This window comes from Canis lupus, chromosome 1 (assembly GCF_048164855.1).
Source record: "Canis lupus baileyi chromosome 1, mCanLup2.hap1, whole genome shotgun sequence".
Lineage (NCBI taxonomy): Eukaryota > Metazoa > Chordata > Mammalia > Carnivora > Canidae > Canis > Canis lupus.
Window position 1 is genome coordinate 117444839 of NC_132838.1, and position 18746 is coordinate 117463584.

The 18746-nt window shown below is 44.4% G+C and overlaps 1 protein-coding gene and 1 pseudogene across 1 annotated transcript; both read right to left on the reverse strand.

Moving 5' to 3' along the window:
* Positions 1-5398: 5398 nt before the first annotated feature.
* On the reverse strand, positions 5399-9891 carry LOC140606752 (ATP synthase F(0) complex subunit C1, mitochondrial pseudogene; annotated as a pseudogene).
* Positions 9892-10032: 141 nt separating this feature from the next.
* On the reverse strand, positions 10033-18615 carry COX6B1 (cytochrome c oxidase subunit 6B1). Its single transcript, XM_072780597.1, has 4 exons — positions 18461-18615; positions 16575-16688; positions 15284-15384; positions 10033-10224 (listed from the first exon to the last, which is right to left on the reverse strand). The coding sequence occupies exons 2-4, from the start codon at positions 16678-16680 to the stop codon at positions 10171-10173; spliced, it is 261 nt and encodes an 86-aa protein (XP_072636698.1). The 5' UTR covers positions 16681-16688; positions 18461-18615; the 3' UTR covers positions 10033-10170.
* Positions 18616-18746: the final 131 nt, after the last annotated feature.

An 18746-nucleotide genomic window follows, 5' to 3' on the forward strand; every position in this document is an offset into this window, starting at 1 on the left:
GTGCTCCTGTAAGACGGATACCATCATTTTCTGTGTATTTTCTTTGTTCCTTTTTTGTTGTTTTTGAGATTTATTTGTTCTTAGAGAGAAAGAGAGGGAGAACCTCAAGCTGACTCCATGCTGAGCCCGCCGTGGGGCTCCATCTCATGACCCTGAGATCACGACCTGAGCGGAAACCAAGAGTAGAACCGTTAGCCGAGGGGGCCACCCAGGCGCCCCAAGGGCGTATTTTCTGATATACATACCCATGACTGTGTTCAATCTTTTCTCGCTTGGCACAGGCTTTAGGACCCAGAGTGTGCAGCTTCTCATGGTTGCCCGGGGCCCCTCTGGTATGCCCTCTCCACAGTGTACCATCTCCTCCCCAGTGAGGACACTCAGGCTCCTTCCAATACCCCCCAACCCCGACCACTACCACTGTGAGCACCCCCCATGCAGGGCCCTCAGGGACTTCTAGGTGTCCTTCCAGGGAGAACTGTTGGGTCATGAACAGGTATGTGCCAGGTTGCTTTCCGCAATGGCTGACCCTTCCACACTCAGACCAAGAGTTCGTGAGGGTTCCCACACCCTCCCAACACCACTCACACTTGCCATTATCCAGCTTTCTAGTTTTTGTCAGAGTAATTCCATGTAGTGATAACTGCCATTATTTCAATTCTCACTTCTCTTATTACTAACAATTTTGAGCTTCTTTTCAAATGTGTGTGAGCCTTTTGGGTTCCCACACTCGTATTTTTGAAATGGTTTCATATTTTGAATATGCATATGTTCATCAATATATAGAACAGTTCTCGATTTTTAGGTAAATTCTATATAAAGTGCACCTCATATATCCTCATGCAATGGACTTTTTTCACCTTCATTTCACCTTCATTATGCTTTTGAAATTTATTCATCACATATGGGGCTCTAGCTCATCCTTTTTGTTTTGTTTTGTTTTCTTTTTTCTTTTTTTCTTTTTGGCAAGAATACTTCCTAGGTTAGGTTTTCTTCCCAAATTCATTTTGACAAAGATGATAAAGAACATAGGGCACCTGGGTGGCTCAGTGGTTGAGCGTCTGCTTTTGGCTCAGGTTGTGATCCCGGGGTCCAGGAATCGAGTCCTGCATCAGGATCCCTGCAGGGAGCCTGCTTTTGCCTCTGCCTCTGTCTCTGTGTCTCTCATGAATAAATAAATGAAATCTTAAAAAAAAAAAAAAAAAGATGATAGGGGCAGCCCGGGTGGCTCAGGGTTTAGCACCACCTTCAGCCTAGGGTGTGATCCTGGAGACCTGGGATCGAGTCCCATGTCAGGCTCCCTGCATGGAGCCAGCTTCTCCCTCTGCCTGTCTCTCTCTCTGTTTCTCATGAATAAATAAATATTAAAGAAAAAAGATGATAGAGAACAATGGCAGTGCACACAGACCTAGTGACAGTCTGCAACCTGAAGTCTGAGCACTAAGGTAATAAGCAAACTTAAAACTCAGGTGCTCCCTGGGTCAGCTGAGCAACAGAAGGCCTGAAATGCATGGGGAGGTGCAGGCTCCCAAGAAAGGGGGACTTCGGAGCTGGGTGGGGCCAGCGTCAAGTGCAGGATGAGGAGAGAGGAAAGAGAGAAGGCATGGGGTGACCAGGACGCACTGTGAGGCGGTGAAGCAAGGAGGAAGGTGCTAGGGTGGAGTAGTCAAAAGGGCTTTTTAGTTTTTCCTCAAATTCACTGAGCTCCGAGTCTGTGATCAGGCCGGAACTAAGCATCAAGGACACGGTGCACGTGAGTTTTGTCATGCCCAACCTTGTGCGGGGCCTTGCTGGGAAAACAGCCGTGATCAGGACAGCTGAGTTCCTGCCTTCATAGGTTCACAGGAGAATAGGAAGACAGACATTCAGCGGAGGATGACAGCCCAATATGGTCAAGGAGATGCAAAGTGACCCGGGGAACTGAGAGAGGAAGCACAGGTCAGAGTGATCAGGGCCAAAGTGGGGGAAAACAAAGGGGTACGTGTCAGCTCAAAGGAGGCATGTGACCCAGCCTGGGTGTAGAGGAAGGCTTCCCGTTGGAGGAAGAGACTGAGGTCAGCCAGTAAAAGGAAGGAAAGAACATTCCTCATGGAGGGAACATGGTATATACACACAATGGAATATGATTCAGCCTTAGAAAAGGAGCTCCTGTAACATGTGACAACATCGGGGAACCTTGAAGACATGATGCTAACTGAAACTAGCCAGTCTCAGAAGGGCAAATAGTGCACAACTCTACTTATTTGAGTCATCTATAATAGTCAAACTCATTCAAGGGGAGGGTAGAATGGTGGTTGCCAGTGCTGGGCGGGGCTGGGGGTGGCAGGGGGGGAGGAAATGCGGAGTTGCTAATCAGTAGGTACAAAGTTTCAGTTATGCAAGATGAGTAAGTTCTAGAGATCTGCTGTACAAGATTGCGCCTGTAGTTAACAATACTGTATTGTGAGCTAAAAAAAAAAATCTGTTAAGAGAGTAGATCCTGTGTTAGGTGTTCTTACAACAACAACAATTTAAAAAAAATTTAGAAGGAATATTTCCTCCTTATCTCCGACCTCCAGAAAGGAGACCCATGTGCTGAGAGCAGCTGATATTTAGAGAGCATTTCCAACATACCGGACACTGTTCAAAACATCCCACCTATAGTATCAGGCACTATTCTACACACCTTACATGTAGCATCTCATTTCATCTGTATAATGGCCCTATGAGGAAAGTGTCATTAACTCCATTTTATAGATGAGGAAACAGACACAGAGAGGTCAAGCCACTTGCTCAGAGTCTCACAGCTGGTAAGCAGGAGAGCCTGAATTTGAAACCAGACAGTCTGGCTCCATTGCCTAACCCCTTACCCACTACACTGTACTGCTTCCCTGTGTGTATACTGCCTTTGCTGGAATGTTTTCCTTTTTTTTTTTTTTTAATCAGAATATATTCATGTATTAGTCATACAATTTGAAAAGCTTAAGAATATCAGATTGACAAGGAATGATAGTTAAATACTATTGTTAATGGAGAAAAGCAAGGTTCAGAACATCAGAATAACAGGCTATGATAGTGGACGGGCAGGTGGGAGGGAAGGTCTCCTTGCAAATGTATAAATTATCTTCAGAAGGAGACGCAAGAAACCAGTCGTGGCAGTCCCTGCTCATAGCTAGAAGAGGTGAGGAAGAAACCTATTTTTCCTGCATAGTTTTGCACCTATGAAAAAGTTGAGTGATCTATCAAATGGTGAAATAGTTTTTCTACCCTCTTTCCCCCAAATAACATGGTTTCTGAAAGCCACTCAGGGAGAACCTCTGTGGACATCCACGAGTCCCCAGCAGAGAAGTTCTATTACACCAGTGGTGCAAACTGGATACACTGCAGAGAAATTTGACACAACTAGGGGTCAGGAAGCAGCTGGGAGAATGGCAGCTGGGGGTCTTGGGGCGCATCCAAGGGACTGGGATCCTACTAATCGCATTGCAGACATCAAGGAGAATGCCTATGCCTTGCCTGTGGATCCCCTCAACTGATCCACGGGCATCCCAGTGCTCCACATGCCTCACCCACCCATGGCGGGCTCCCTGTGCACCACCGAGGACCGTAAGAGTTTTTGAAGGTGGCTAGTACACATGTGCAGAAAGTCGGCTGACCCAGTAGGACTGGGAGAAAACACACAAACTTGAGCAATCAGCACAACCCAAGGGAAAGCACATGGGAGGCAGTAAGCACTTGGTTGGGCTCAACATAGGATCTTAAAAAGCATCCACCACCCCCCATCGAGGGAACAAGAAGTATAGAACAGGTGTGTATCCAAGAAAAAAAGTCTGAGAAAGCCTCAGAATCCCTAACGGAAGCGGATAGAAGGAATTCCTTGCCTGAAGCCAGTCAGTAAGACTAGATAAGGTGATTGCTTCTACAAATGCAAACACAACAATGCAAGACTTCAAGGAACTCGAAAAATCAAGGAAACATGATACTACTGGGTAATTTTCCAGTAACTGACCCCAAAGAAAAGATATCTGTAATTTGCTTGATGGTTCAAAATAGTTGTGTAAAGGAAGCTCAGTGAGCTACAAGGAAACACAGAAAGAAATTCAATAAATCAGGGAAAAAACAGGAGTCATTAAAAAGTACCAAAAAGAAATTCTGGAGCTGAAGAATACAATGAATGAAATGAAAAATGTAAGACAGAGCATCAACAACAGACTGGATCAAGTGGAATAAAGAAGGAAAGAGAGTGAAAAAAGCCTGAGGGAACGATGGGATACCATTAAGATAAACAAACTATGCATCAATAGAGTGAAAGGAGAGAGAGGGAGAAAGGAAGATAAGCTATATTTGTATCAGACAAAAGAGCCTTTTAAGTAAAAAACTGTAACAAGACAAAAAAGGTCATTATATAATGATAAAAGGGTCAATTCATCAATAGAATATACAAATTGTAACTAGAGCTGCCCTACGACCCAGCAACTGCACTAGTAGGTATTTAACCAAAGGATTCAAACACAGTGATTCGAAGGCGCACATGCACCCCAATGGTTACAGCAGCAGTGTCCACAATGGCCAAACTATGGAAATAGCCCAGATGTCCATCAGCAGATGAATGGATAAAGACGATGTTGTATATATATACAATGGACTACTACTCAGCCATCAAAAAAAATTTCCATTTACAGTGATGTGGATGGAATTAGAGGGTATTATGCTAAGTGAAATAAGCCAATCGGAGAAAGATGATCTCTTATGTGGAATTTAAGAAACAAAACAGAATCATAGAGGGAGAGAAAAATAAGAGAAAATCAAAGAGCGAGACTCAATCATAGGAAACAGAGTTGTTGAAGGGGACGTGGGGGGGCAATGGGGTAACTGGGTGAAGGTCATTAAGGAGAGCAAATGATGTAATGAGCACTGGGTATTACAGAGAAGACTGAGGAATCACTGAACTCTACCTCTGAAACTAGTAATACATTATGTTAATTGAATTAAAAACAAATCCTTTTGCAGTTTGCTTCATTTAGGATCCAAATATATATCTTTTATTTTAAAAGACTTTATTTATTCATGAGAGACACACAGAGAGAGAAGCAGAGACACAGGCAGAGAGAGAAGCAGGCTCCATGCAGGGATCCCAATGTGGGACTCGATCCCAGGTCTCCAGGACCATGCTCTGAGCCAAAGGCAGACGCTCAACCACTGAGCCACCCAGGCGTCCCCAAATATTTATCTCTTAGATTTCTTTTAATCTATATGGTCTTCCTCTAACTCTCTCCCCCCACTTTTCCTGCATCAATAGTGCACTTACTGAAGGAAATGTAGGCCATTTTTCTTGTAAGGTTTTACAGAATCTAGTTTTTTTCCAGTTGTTTCCTGTGACGCAGTTTAACATGTTCCACCGTCCTCTAAAATTCCTGTGAATCAGAAGTTGAATCCAGAAGCTTGATCAGATTCAGGTTTGACTATTTTGGTAAAACTTTTCATGACTAGTGATGAGTACTTCCATCTGGAAGCACATATTTGGTTGTCTCTCTTTTGGTGATGTTTGTAGCCACAGACATCATGCTTAGACTCATTAGGGGTTACAAAATACGCTGATATTTTAATTCTTTCTTTTCGTCTTTATTAGCTGAATACCGGGTTTGTTTGTTTTTTTCTTAGAGAAACATGTTTAATTGTAAAGCTTGGCACGCTTTAACACCAGGTATGACCTGAAGTTGAAGAAACAGGACAGGTAGGTGAACCCCATGGAGCCTCATATGGTGAAAAGGATGGCAAAGGAGACCATCAAAAAGCCCCATGGTTCAGTCAGCGCAAAGCCCAGAATGGCAAAGAGCTGCTGCTTGAGAGACAGGTTCTTGGCAGAACCAATAATCCAGCTGCCAACTACTGTTCCACTGCCAGCTCCTGGACCAGCCACACCAGCTGTGGCAGCCCCAGCACCAATAAACTTGGCTGCTACGTCAATGTCCCAGGAGACAACACTGTTCTGGAACTCCCGTCAGGCCACCTGGAGTGGGGAGCTGCTGTAGGGTGGCTGTTTAGATGGGACCTCTGGCCTATTAGATCCCCAGTACAACAGCAGATTAGAGCTGGAGAGATGAATAGTGCCCCAGTGGTCTGCATTGTCAGTCTGCGCTCCCACTGCCCCTGCTCAGACCACGGTGCTTGCCCCGCTCAAGGTGACAATACCAGACACATTTTTTTAAAGATTTTATTTATTAGAGAGAGGGCACAAGCACTCATGAGCAAGGGGGTGGGTGCAGAGGGAGAGAATCTCATGCAGCATCTGTGCGAAGACCGTGACCTGAGCCAAAACCAAGAGTCAGACACTTAACCACCCGAGGCACCTAGGCACCCCTGGATATATTTTTTTAAGATAATGCAAAACCCTATTGCAAAGCTGCGTTGAAACCTGTAAAATGCTGGCTTATGCTGAGTTGAATATAATGAAATAGAGGTGCGATACTATGTCCAACTTCGCTATACCCAAATTGCTCATATTAAGTCTCTATTTCATATGCCTTGGGAGGTTTCCGTTTTCTGCACTGAACCCTCTGATACAGATACACTAAGGAAACCCACTGCCACACAAACCAGCAGATGGCTGCAAGTGGCAGCTTCCCCGCTTGTAAAATAGGAGTCATAACAAAATATGGCTTGAGTTGTTAGAAGGCTGGAGATAGGGCAGGTAAGGTGCTCAGCACGGAAGCTTCAGAGTAGTTTTATAGCCTGCAGCTTACCCTAAGGAGGAATGAGGAAGAAAGTACTGACACGAGAGGTAGATGAGAAACGGCCTTGCAGCACTCTCCCGCAAGAGACAGAGGTGGATGAGAAACTGCCTCACGGCAGCTCTTCACAAGACCGCTCCTCTCCCTTGGTTTCAGGGGGACTCACCAGGCCTTCTGCCACAGTTCGGGCCAGTCCACAGGTAAGTTTTTCCCTGTGGGGCTTATGTGGAGATGTGTAAAGTTGCAGGGGTGCCACGGCAGAACCATTCGTTCTAGAACCACCCCACAGGTCACGTGTCAATGATAGAAAGGGGAAAGAGCTCGTTCTGGAGGAGACAGCTGGTGGCCATCACTATTGGGGCAACCTGGCATCAGGTACCTCCTGATGGGAAGAAGGAAGATACACAGGAAAGATTCTTGCAGAAAGTACTTACCCTGCATCTAATCAGGCCTTTAGAGAAAACTTCCAGTATTTAAGAACTACAGAAAACAGAGCAGCTAAATGACACCATGAGAAAGTTATTAGGCAAATCCAGAGTGGGGGACATTCCCCAAGACAACTGGCCTGGCCTCTTAAAAAATCCCATCTTATAAGAGCAGGAGCGGTGGAGCACGGGGGGAATACTGTACTATTTAGAAAACAGTAGACACCTAAAAAACTAATGCAGAATTTGAACCCTGACTGGATCCTGGTACAAAACATAGCCAACAGTATAGAAGACTTTTGGGGCACAATTTGGGAAATCTGAGTATCAGACATTAGGGAATTAATGTTAGTTTTTCTTAGAAGTGACAGAGTACCTGGGTGGCTCGGTTAAGCGTCTGCCTTTGGCTCTGATCAGGATCCTGGGGTCCTGGGATTGAGCCCCACATGTGGCTCCCTGCTCCTAGGGAACCTGCTTCTCCCTCTCCTCCCTGCTTATACTCTCTCCCCTTGCTATCTCTCAAGTAAATAAATAAATAATTTTTAAAAAAAGAAGTGATAATGGTATGAAGGAACATGTCATTTTTCAGAGATACATACTTAAGTATTTAGGAGTGAAGTGTCAAGGTGTTTGGAAACTACAGCTGATCCTGAATAAGACATGTTTGAACTGCATGGGTCCATTTACAAGCAGATTTTTTTCAATACATACACACACAGTACTATAAATGTCTTTTCTCTTCCTTATGACTTTAACATTCCTTTCCCTAGCTTACTTTAATAGTATATAATACATATAACAGAGAAATAGTTGGTAATGAATTCTGTTACCAGTAAGGGTTCTACTCAGCAACAGGCTATTAGTAGTTAAGTTTGTAGGGAGTCAAGTTATATGTGTTAAAAAAAAAAAAAATACATGGATAATTTATGCTTCTAATCCTTGCTTTGCTTGAGGTGCAACTGTACTTTTAAATAGTTTAATAAAAAACATGTGTACACACAAAGTAAATATGACACAATAAACTAAGGTGGTGGGTATAACAGCAACTGTACGGATTGTCAATTTTTTCTGTATGCTTGAAATTTTCCATAATAAAATGTTGAAAGAGGGAATGTGTATTTTTAAAAATCCTGCCCCCATAGAAATTACATTCTAGTGTGTCAGGGCTATTATCAAGGATGAAATAAGTAAAATACAGGGAATATTAGTGGTTTAGTGTTTCAGGAATGAAAGAAGTGAAGGGCTGCAAATATATGTATGGAGTTGAAATGGTAGGTCGAGTGGTCAGGGGAAGCCTGAGTTATATTTGAGGAAGACCTGAAGAGAGAGTCATGTGGCTATCTAATGGAAAGGCATTCCAGGCAGGGCAAACAGAAAATGCAAAGGCCCTGAGGTTGGAGCCAGTCTGGTGTATGCTAACACTTCTCAATTGCTCACACGGTTCCTGTCACACTGAAGAGGCCAGTGTGCAGGAACTGAAGGAGCAAACAAGAAGTGGTAGGTCAGACAGGAAATAGAAGAAGCTTCGACAGTTGCTCAGAGTCCCTGGGCATGTATAAGGGTCCTCTACGTAGAGCCCCTCCTCCTCAGAAGCATCCATTTCAGAAGATCCCTCCCTAGGGCCATTCTCCCTCAATACAAGAATCATCTCGCTGCTCACCTGCAAATGCTTTGGGTAAGTCTGTCTCTCAACCATTTAAGTGGTCTTGAGGAAACACCAATCCAGCCACAACCTAGTGCTCTGGCTAGTTATGCTGATCGGTCTGGTGGATGATGTTCTGGACTATCACTGTGTGGCAATTCCTCTTGGGGCAGCAAGAAAGAACATTTTTAACTTGATCGAGTTAAATGACTTCTAATAATCACTACGAGAACATATAAGAGGAGGTCCAGAACAGAGAAATTACACATTGTACAGGAAACTGCTAATTAGATGGCAAAAAAATTGGCGTTAATTTCTTAGACATAATAATGGTAGTGTTAATTATGCATAAAATAAACCTCTAATTCTGAGATACATATACTTACTTATTTCTGGATAGCATATGATCCCCAGGTTTTGCTTTAAAATCACCTAGAAGGGGAGGGGAATAGTTAGAGATGAAACTGGTTGGGCATTTGTTGATAATTGTTGAAGCTAGGTGATGGGTACACAATTTTAATTTTTATTATTTATTTTTAAAAAGATTTTATTTATTTATTTATTTATTTATTTATTTATTTATTTATTCATGAGAGACAGAGAGAGAGAGAGGCAGAGACACAGGCAGAGACACAGGCAGAGGGAGAAGCAGGCTCCATGCAGGGAGCCTGATGTGGGACTCCATCCCGGGACTCTAGGTTCATGCGGTGGGCTGAAGGCAGGCGCTAAACCACTGAACCACCCAGGGATCCCCAATTTTTATTATATTATTTCCATGTGGTTCAAAAATTACGTTAAGAAAAGTTTTTTGAGGGATCCCTGGGTGGCGCAGCGGTTTGGTGCCTGCCTTTGGCCCAGGGTGTGATCCTGGAGACCCGGGATCGAATCCCACGTCAGGCTCCCAGTGTATGGAGCCTGCTTCTCCCTCTGCCTATGTCTCTGCCTCTCTCTCTCTCTCTGTGTGACTATCATAAATAAATAAAAAATTCAAAAAAAAAAAAGAAAAAAAAAGAAAAGTTTTTTGAAATTGTATAGATAATAAAGGGGAACATACAGATAAATTTTTGCACATACAGGGGCCTGAGGCTATAATCACTCACTATACTGTCTGGTATAGAGAAGGTGGTCAGTTTAGTAACATAAAACAAAGCAAAAAAAGAAAAAAACAATCCCCCTGAAGTCCCTCTTATTAGTCAAGGTATTAATTTCCATCCCAGCTTCTTGCCCGATCACCCAGTTCTTTTACACATACACAGTCTTACACTTTTCCAACGAGTATTTATTATTAGTTAAGCCATGATTCAGGATCCCAGGGTGGGGATCACCATGTACCCAGGTCCCCCTTCACCACCCTGGGAGAAGGATGGAGGACAGAGGAGAGGTGGGTGGAGCCAGTTCAGATCTTCCCAGGAAATGTGCCTTCTGCCCGGCGGTCATCCCAGGCCGACACCTGTGGAAAGACAGCCAACATTACTTCCTTCATCTGTGGGGAAACCAGAGGGGTAAACTCTGTCTTCCTCATCCTCACTCTGCCTACCTGTTTAGTCGGTCAAGCCCAGCACCACCACTGTTCCAGGAGTGAGGGAATCAGCAGTGACCCCAGAAAGATAAGAATCACTGTCCTGAATGAACTGACCCACTGAGGGGGTGAGGGGTGGAGAGTATATATAAATCCCACATTCACTGCAGGGGCTGTTCCTGGGGAGATGTAGGACTGTATAGAGACTCAAAAGTGTGACTGCGCCCTGTGTCAGGAACCTCAGAATCAATACTCAATGTTTGTCAGAATAGAGGAAGGAAGAAATACTAGGAAGCTGTGAGGGAAAGAAAGAGGTTGTGCTCTGGCATAAATGGATCTCCAAGATACAGTCAGAGGCAAAAGACACAAAACTGAATATAGAGTATGATCCTACTGTTGATCAGATACATGTATATAGAAACAATGATGAAAAGGCCCATATCCAACTGTTAACACTCCCCAGAAGTAACACACTACAACTGGTGCACCTTCTTACAGGCACTCCGAAGCACATCCAGTTAGACATATACTCACGTTTATATGCCATATATTAGAGGCAGTAGACAACAGCATGACTAAGGAAGAAAATCGGAATCCTTGTTCCATCACTTCCTAGCTGTGTGATCTCGGGTGAATCACTCAGCCCTTCAGGGCCTTAGTTTATTTTTTGCTTTTAAAATTTTATTTAAATTCAATTTGCCAACATATACATATAATGTAACACCCAGTATCATCTCAGGGCCTTAGTTTTTAATTGTGTTAAATGAGGACAGTGAGAATAGTATCCATCTCATCTCATTTTTTAGCATGTTTGCCCTTACAGAATATAAAGGGCTTACAAAGTAGTTGGCCCACAGTTAAGTGCCACATATATGCCTATTTATACACACACACACCATCACCACCACACAAATATTCTCTACTTTGAAAAACATGTACAAATTGGTCCCTACGATATAGACTGTCCTACAACTTGCCTTTTCCACAAGTCTTAGAGCTCTTTCTGTATTGTCGCATAGATCAAAATAAATGTACCACCATCTATCTAACTGGGTTGTTTCTGAATGCTCCTCATTACACACAACTCTGCAATGGACCTCTTTGTACACGAGCATCTTTGTAGGATGTCCAAATGTAAAACTGACACATCTGGAGATCTTTTATTCCATTTTGAAAGATCCTACCAAAATAACTTCAATTTGCAGAACCACTAATGTTTAGCACTATCAACCTTTATAAAACTTGCACCAGACTGCAAGGTAGAAATAAGCATCTCTCTGTTGTTTTCAGCTGTGTCTTCTTGGTGACTTGAGTGGGGATGGACAACTTTTCATGTCTGGATTCCCTCATACTGGACTTGTACTGTCCACAGTCTACAGTTTTCTATATGTGAATTTCTCATTTGCTGGGTTTACCTTTCCATCTCTCTTTTTAAAGAATCAGGCTGGTCTGATCCTTTGCAAATTTTCCTTTGCCCAATAATGCCGCTTCATGGAATGGAAACTCAGGAAACCATTCAAATAGAGGGAGAAAACATTTCCTGCAGTAGAACTGTACACTGAAGTGTCATTTTAAAAAGTGATAAAGGGAGCACCTGGGTGGCTCAGTTGGCTAAGCGTCTGACTGTTGGTTCCGGCTCAGGTCATGATCTCAGGGTCGTGAGCCTGAGCCCTGTGTCAGGGTCTACACTCAACGGAAGGACTGCTTGAGATTCTCTCTCTCCCCCTGTTCCTGTGTGGGTGTGCGTACCCTCTCTCCCTCTCAAGTAAAAACATAAATATTTTTTAAAAATTAAAAAGTGAAAAAAGATGGGATCTAGCTATAAAGGGGAAGAAACTATAACTATTAAAGATAGTGGCTACTCAATAAGTGAGCTGATTATACTAAGATAGAAATAGGTATAAAATGCGTGGTAAGTAAAAAATCAAAGCATAAAACAGTACCAAGAGTATGACCCGTATCAAAATTAAAAAGTACATAAACACACACCTACACATACATCAGCACACAGAAAAGGAAGTGAAAGAATTATACCAAATGACTAAAAGAAAGTTAACTTTAGGACTCAGAAGTGGATGAGTAGGGGGCTTTCGCTTTCTACATTATATAAAGCTTTTGTTTGGAAGATTCCACAAAAGTCAATGTTGTTTGTTCACGGAGAAGCTTGAGATTTTTTTAAAGATTTATTTATATATTTAACATAGAGAACAAGCCCAAGCAGGGGGAGAGGAAAAAGCAGGCTCCCCACTGGGCAGAGAGCAGGATGCAGGATTCAGTTCCAGGACTCTGGGATCATGATCTGAGCCAAAGGCAGATGCTTAAACCAACTGAGCCTCCCAAACACCCTGATACTCAATATTTTTTAAACCAGAAAATAAAAGACGCTTGGAAAAAATGTTTTAAATGCTCATATAGGAAAAGTGTTGAACTCCCATGATGACCCCACTCAAATGCACATACTGGGATTTAAGACTAATTAAAAATAATACACAAGAAATACCTGGAAGATGCTATGATATTATCAGAAGGATAAGGAATATTTTTCTACCCTTCTTCTAGTTTTTAAGTTTTTGTGAAGTAGTTATATTCCTTATAATTGAACAAAATAACAGCAAAAACAAAACACTTATTCTGGGGTGCCTGGGTGACTCAGTGGGTTAAGCATCTGCCTTTGGCTCAGGTCATGATTCCAGGGTCCTGGGATGGAGCCCTACATCCAGCTCCCTGCTAAGTCTGCTTCTCTCTCTGTCCCTCCCCCTGCTCATGTTTTCTCTCTCTCAAATCAATAAAGAAAGAAAATCTTAAAACAAAACAAAACAAAACAAAACAAAACAAAAAAACCCACTTATTTTCACCTCACCACATTTTTGAAATAAAGAAGTCAGGGCAGCCAGTATAAAGGGGGCTTTGCAGAATACATTTATAAGCCCTAACAAAGTAGATGGATACTGCAGGCACCTGAGAGCAGGAATCACACAATTTGATGCTCTCAAGGAAAGGGCAGGCCCAAGTCTTGGAGAATGGGGTGTAGGGCAGCACCGGGACTGGAAGCATGCTTCTTGGCACCCTGTCCAGCAGGCACCCAATGCAGGCTCTGAGGCTGGAGAAGGGATAGTATGTACTCACACCATCATGTTACTCAAATCACCCAGGGACAAGGGGAAATCCTGGAAGGGCACAGGACACTCAAAGACACTTGAGACAGTGTGGCCTGAGAGGTGGAGGGAAAACCAAGCAAGCTGAGGGAGACTGCAATAAGGCAATTTGTTCTCAAGAAATAAGCTCCAAAGGCATATATTAAGGATGCTACAAATATACTGAAAAAATTAGAATATAAGCTCTGTCAAGGGATCCCTGGGTGGCGCAGCGGTTTAGCGCCTGCCTTTGGCCCAGGGCACGATCCTGGAGACCCGGGATCGAATCCCACATCAGGCTCCCGGTGCATGGAGCCTGCTTCTCCCTCTGCCTGTGTCTCTGCCTCTCCCTCTGCCTGTGTCTCTGCCTCTCTCTCTCTCTCTCTCTGTGTGACTATCATAAATTAAAAAAAAAAAAAAAAAAAAAAAAAAAAAGCTCTGTCAAAAGGGAATCAGTTAAATAAAAGCATATGAAAGTTACCAAAGCAAGGAAGGCAGATCTATATGCATTATTATAAAAAAAAAAAAAAGACTCCAAAACACACTTATAAATCAAAGCAGTCAAAGACTATATAGTTTGACCCACTCATCCACAGATAGCTCCCCAGGTTTCTGTATGATTACTTTATACAGAGAAAAAAGTAATCAGCTAACAGTAGTTACCTCAGAGAAGAAGGGCGGGGAGAAGGTTTCTACTTTTTACTGCTCTACTATTTTCTGCTCACATTTTTTGTTTTTTTTTTAAATGATGGTGATATATTTTTTTTAATTTTATTTATTTATTTATGATAGTCACACAGTGAGAGAGAGAGGGGCAGAGACACAGGCAGAGAGAGAAGCAGGCTCCACGCACCGGGAGCCCGACGTGGGATTCGATCCCGGGTCTCCAGGATCGCGCCCTGGGCCAAAGGCAGGCGCCAAACCGCTGCGCCACCCAGGGATCCCATACATTTTTTGTTTTTAAAGATTTACTTGAGACACACAGAGAGAGAGAGAGAGAGAGCGCGCGCACACGCATGAGCAGGAGGAGGGGCCCAGGTAGGGGGAGAGACTCACCAGCTGACTCCCTGCTGAGCATGTGTTGGGCTCCATCCCACGACCCTGAGATTATGATCTGACCCGAAATCAAAACTCGATGCTTAACTGTCTGAGCCACCCAGTTGCCCATTTTTTGTTTTTTAAATGAGCACTGTGACTTTTGTAATAGTATCATATTTTGATTCTAAGACACAGGTTTTTTCATTTTAACATCTCTGAAATCAGCAAGCTGGTTACACTCATTTCTGGCATTTTAGAAAGAGCTGACCATCTCTCAATGTTTCTTGGAGTCAATGGGATCTTTGCTTTGATGAAACAGTACAACATTAAACATAAATTCTTTTTTTTTTTAAGTGTGTAACAGAGACTACTAAATGGTGACAAAAAGTCTGGTCAGATTAGGGCTAAAAGCCTTACTGGCTGTGTGTCTAAGTAGTTGGTATAACTGGGGGTCACTGAATTATTCTACCTTTATGTGTAACTTGAAAATGTGAATAAAAAGGCACAGAACTGCACAAGACGGTGAACCCCACAGGGACAAGGAGACAGCACTGTGTATTTATTTGTAGAGTGCATGGGTGGGATGGATGCAGCAAGGAGAGGACCCTGGGTGCTCTGGCCAAGAGCCCTGACTGGTTGAGAGTATCGCTGAAAAGAGGGAAGGCAATTCCAGAGAGAAGACAGGGCTGAGTCCCATGGACACCGCAATACCCTGTCCTTCCTCTGCTGCTCCCAGATGAGCCCCCACTAAGTTACCACACTCGTCTCCGTGAAGACCCCACCCCAGTGTCCCAAGATACCCTGGAGGCGGCACATACCCAGGATATGGGGCAGAGGGACTTGTACACTCGCCGGTACCATTCGCACACGGAGACATCACCCCCTTTAGCAGTCATTGCCTTCTCACAGCGGTGGAAGTCTGTGGAGAGAGTGGTTCAGGGTCAGCCCTGACTAAGGGCTGGAACATATTTTTGATCAAAATTCACAGAAATCATTTTTACTTCACAACCAGTTATATACACACAAACACACACAAACAAGTGTCAAGAGGAATGTCTATTCCTACAAGTGTACTGAAAAGGGCTAGGCAGGCCTCACCAAGGTGATTTTGCAAACCCTAGAGAACTACTGTTTGACTTGAAGATCCTGGGGTCTGGAATGAGGGAGGAACATGAAAGGCACATGCAGGGGTTATGGAAGTCCAAACCCATGGTGAGGGAAGGGGAAGAGGATCCTGAGGCTAAGATGTTGGCTCCTACAGAAGAGGACAGGAGGGGGATAATCTGGCTTTTTAAAGTAGGCAATTAATTTTTTTTAAAAAAGAAAAAGAAAAATTCTCCAGGTATTCCACTCCAGGGCACACTCCTTACACAGAGAAGCATTCACATGGACGGCAAATTACATTTATAAGAACGTTTATAACATCATCATTCATTAAAGCCCTGAACTGGCAACCCTATAAGTGTCTGAGAATAAATTATGGAAAACCATACAGAAAGAAAACGAGCAAACTATACGCCACAGCAAGGATCAATCTTCAAAACTGCTGAATGAAGAAATCCAAATAAAACAGAATATATACAGTGTTTATAATGTTCATCAAGAGGCAAACCTAAAAGCAGTGATAAAATGTGACTGCCTTAAGTTGGCAGGGTGACATCTCTTGAGCGGAGATTAGGATGTTGTGTTTAAGACTGCATACAGTGGGCAAGGAAGATTAGAATACCGACAGTACCTAATTTCCTATCCAGATTATATAGGTATACAGGGGATTCACTTTAGCATTATTCATTTGGCTGTACGTTATGTTTTATGTATTTCCTGTACGTATGTTAACATCTGTCTCATACACACACAAATAAATCCTAAAAAAAAAAAAATATATATATATATATCCTTGTAGGAACCAAAGTTTGTGACCCTGGCCCAGATCTTGGACCTCGAGCGCAGTTGTGATAAGGGGCATGGGCCCTGCAAGGTAGGATGTCCAGAATAAAAAAGAGGCCTGGGATGTACAGATGCCTTAGGAGTAGACAAACAGGTAAGCAACCTTGAGTGTGGGACCAGGAAAAGGTTCTGCATCCCTTCCCACCCCTATGCCCTGCTTACCCAGGTAGTTCTGCCAGCAGTTCCTAGTCTGGTTCTGGTTGGGGAAGCGGCTGTCAAAAGGGGCAGTCTGGTAGTTCTTGATTTTGGACTTGATGTCTTCTGCCATGGTGCTGACTCTTGGAGGCAAAGAGAGTGGATGTTGGCAAAAGTTCTAGAGGGCCTGGGGATGGGATGTCAGCTCCCCCCCGCCCCAACACACACAGGGAGAAGAGAGTAGAAAGGTGTGAACAAGCCAGCACTTTCTCCCTGTCAACATGTACACACAGAGGTGAAGGGTGAGGCAAATCTGCACACCAAAGTGTGGCCATCACAGCAGGACTTGGTGGAGGGGGTAACTCCTTAGCAAAATCAGGCCTTATTCACTAGAACACTAGCTAACACTCACTGAGTAGTTAATATAGGCCAAGTGTCGTTCTACACTTTACTCCTGCAGCCACTCTAAAAGGTATGAACTATTACTATCACTGTGTCACAGACAAGGCACAGGGTGTCTAAGTGACTTCCCAAGGTCACGAAAACGGAGGAGTTGCACCCAGTCATTGACAGAATCTACACCGCAGAGGTTCATCTCTTTGGTGCCATGAACTCCTCAGGGGTCTAATGACCCCTCTCCCAGAATGCTTTTAAAGGCATCTGAAAACCTCATAGGATCACCAAGAAAACCAGTTCCATTCCATGTAGCTGAGGATTTACCGACTACCACAATTTTGAAGTAATTGTCAATGAAAATGTATTCCGTGACATGTGCAACCACAATGTGATATAAGATGACCTGCAATTTTGAATGCTGACAAAGTCACAGGTGACGCTAATGTTATTAAGACTGTTGCCTCCATTCCTGAAGGAAATGCTTCATTTCAATTCCAGATTAATAAAAACACAGATGTGGGATCCCTGGGTGGCGCAGCAGTTTAGCGCCTTCCTTCAGCCCAGGCCGTGATCCTGGAGACCTGGGATCAAATCCCACATCAGGCTCCCTGCATGGAGCCTGCTTCTCCCTCTGCCTGTGTCTCTGCCTCCTCTCCTTCTCTCTATGTGTCTCTCATGAATAAATAAATAAAATCTTAAAAAAAAAAAGAAAAACACAGATGTAACCCCCCCCTACACACACACACACACACACACACACACACTCAAGTACTAGCACACCTTGCAGTCTATTGATTTTGCAGGCCCAGAGTTCAAAACCTCCGCGGGTGACGTGCAGTTTTCACCAGGGAAGGTGAAACTGCCTCTATTCCAGATAATTCGAAAAGTAACGGGGTTACAAAGAAGTGAGCAGGCCAGTGTTAAATTCAAGGGACCCAAGGTAGTGGTGGACATCTGGGGCCCCACAGTAGTCTTTGGGGAGGGGAAATCCTAGAGGGGTAGAGGAAGGGGGACGTAGAACGCCGGAGCTGGGACACAGATTTGCTCGGGAGAGTTGTTTTGCGAGGAGATCAGGGAGGACTCCGAGGTCCTCCAAAGTCCAAGCGGGAGGAGGGACCAGAAATCAGGGAGCCCGGCTGCGGCCCGGGGCCAGCCACGGGAGGCCACGCCTGCGGCCTGGTGATTGAGGGCACGACAGTCCAAACCACGGAATCCAAACCCTGGTCGCTGCCTTAATAGCCCGATGTCTCTGAGCTTCAGCGGCTCCACCGTCAAAAAGGGATCATCCCACGCCCCACCTCATAGGGCTGGAGGGAAGATTAAACGAGTTAATAAGGTCGCTCGAAACGTTAGCTGGCATGAAGGAAGAGCTCCATAATCGCCAGCTAGGGCCACAAACAAGAACAGAACGCCAAGGACCCGCCGGCCGGAAACTCACTCCGTCCTCGGGGAAACCAGGGTCCGGCTCCTCAGTACCCCAGGCCAGGGCCCCGGCTTCCCCAGCCCTCCACACTCACCTAAAGACACCCCTGCAGCACCTCGCAGCTCAATGTGACCCTCAGCAAAGACGCCAGAGTCGGACCGGAAGCGGAATTAGAGCGGCCGGAAGCAGGGCGAAGCGGGGTAAAGGGGCGTCTTCCGCGCGGCCCGAGCGCCCGCCGGGAGGCCAGCCCCGAAGCCGTTGAGGCCACGCCCACCCGGGAACTCCGACCTCCTATTGGGCTGGATGCCTGTTCATCATCGCCCTCGGCCCAATCGTGAGCCTGCGTGGACTCCGGGCTTCGAAGGTCCGAGCTGGGGTTT

Excerpts from the sequence above, each read along its gene's own strand:
- COX6B1 (XM_072780597.1), bottom strand. The coding sequence starts at position 16,680 with ATGGCAGAAGACATCAAGTCCAAAATCAAGAACTACCAGACTGCCCCT. Across the intron at positions 15,385-16,574 it reads CTGCTGGCAGAACTACCTGG|ACTTCCACCGCTGTGAGAAG; the intron begins GTAAGCAGGGCA and ends CTCTCTCCACAG. Across the intron at positions 10,225-15,283 it reads CCCTCTGCCCCATATCCTGG|GTGTCGGCCTGGGATGACCG; the intron begins GTATGTGCCGCC and ends GTCTTTCCACAG.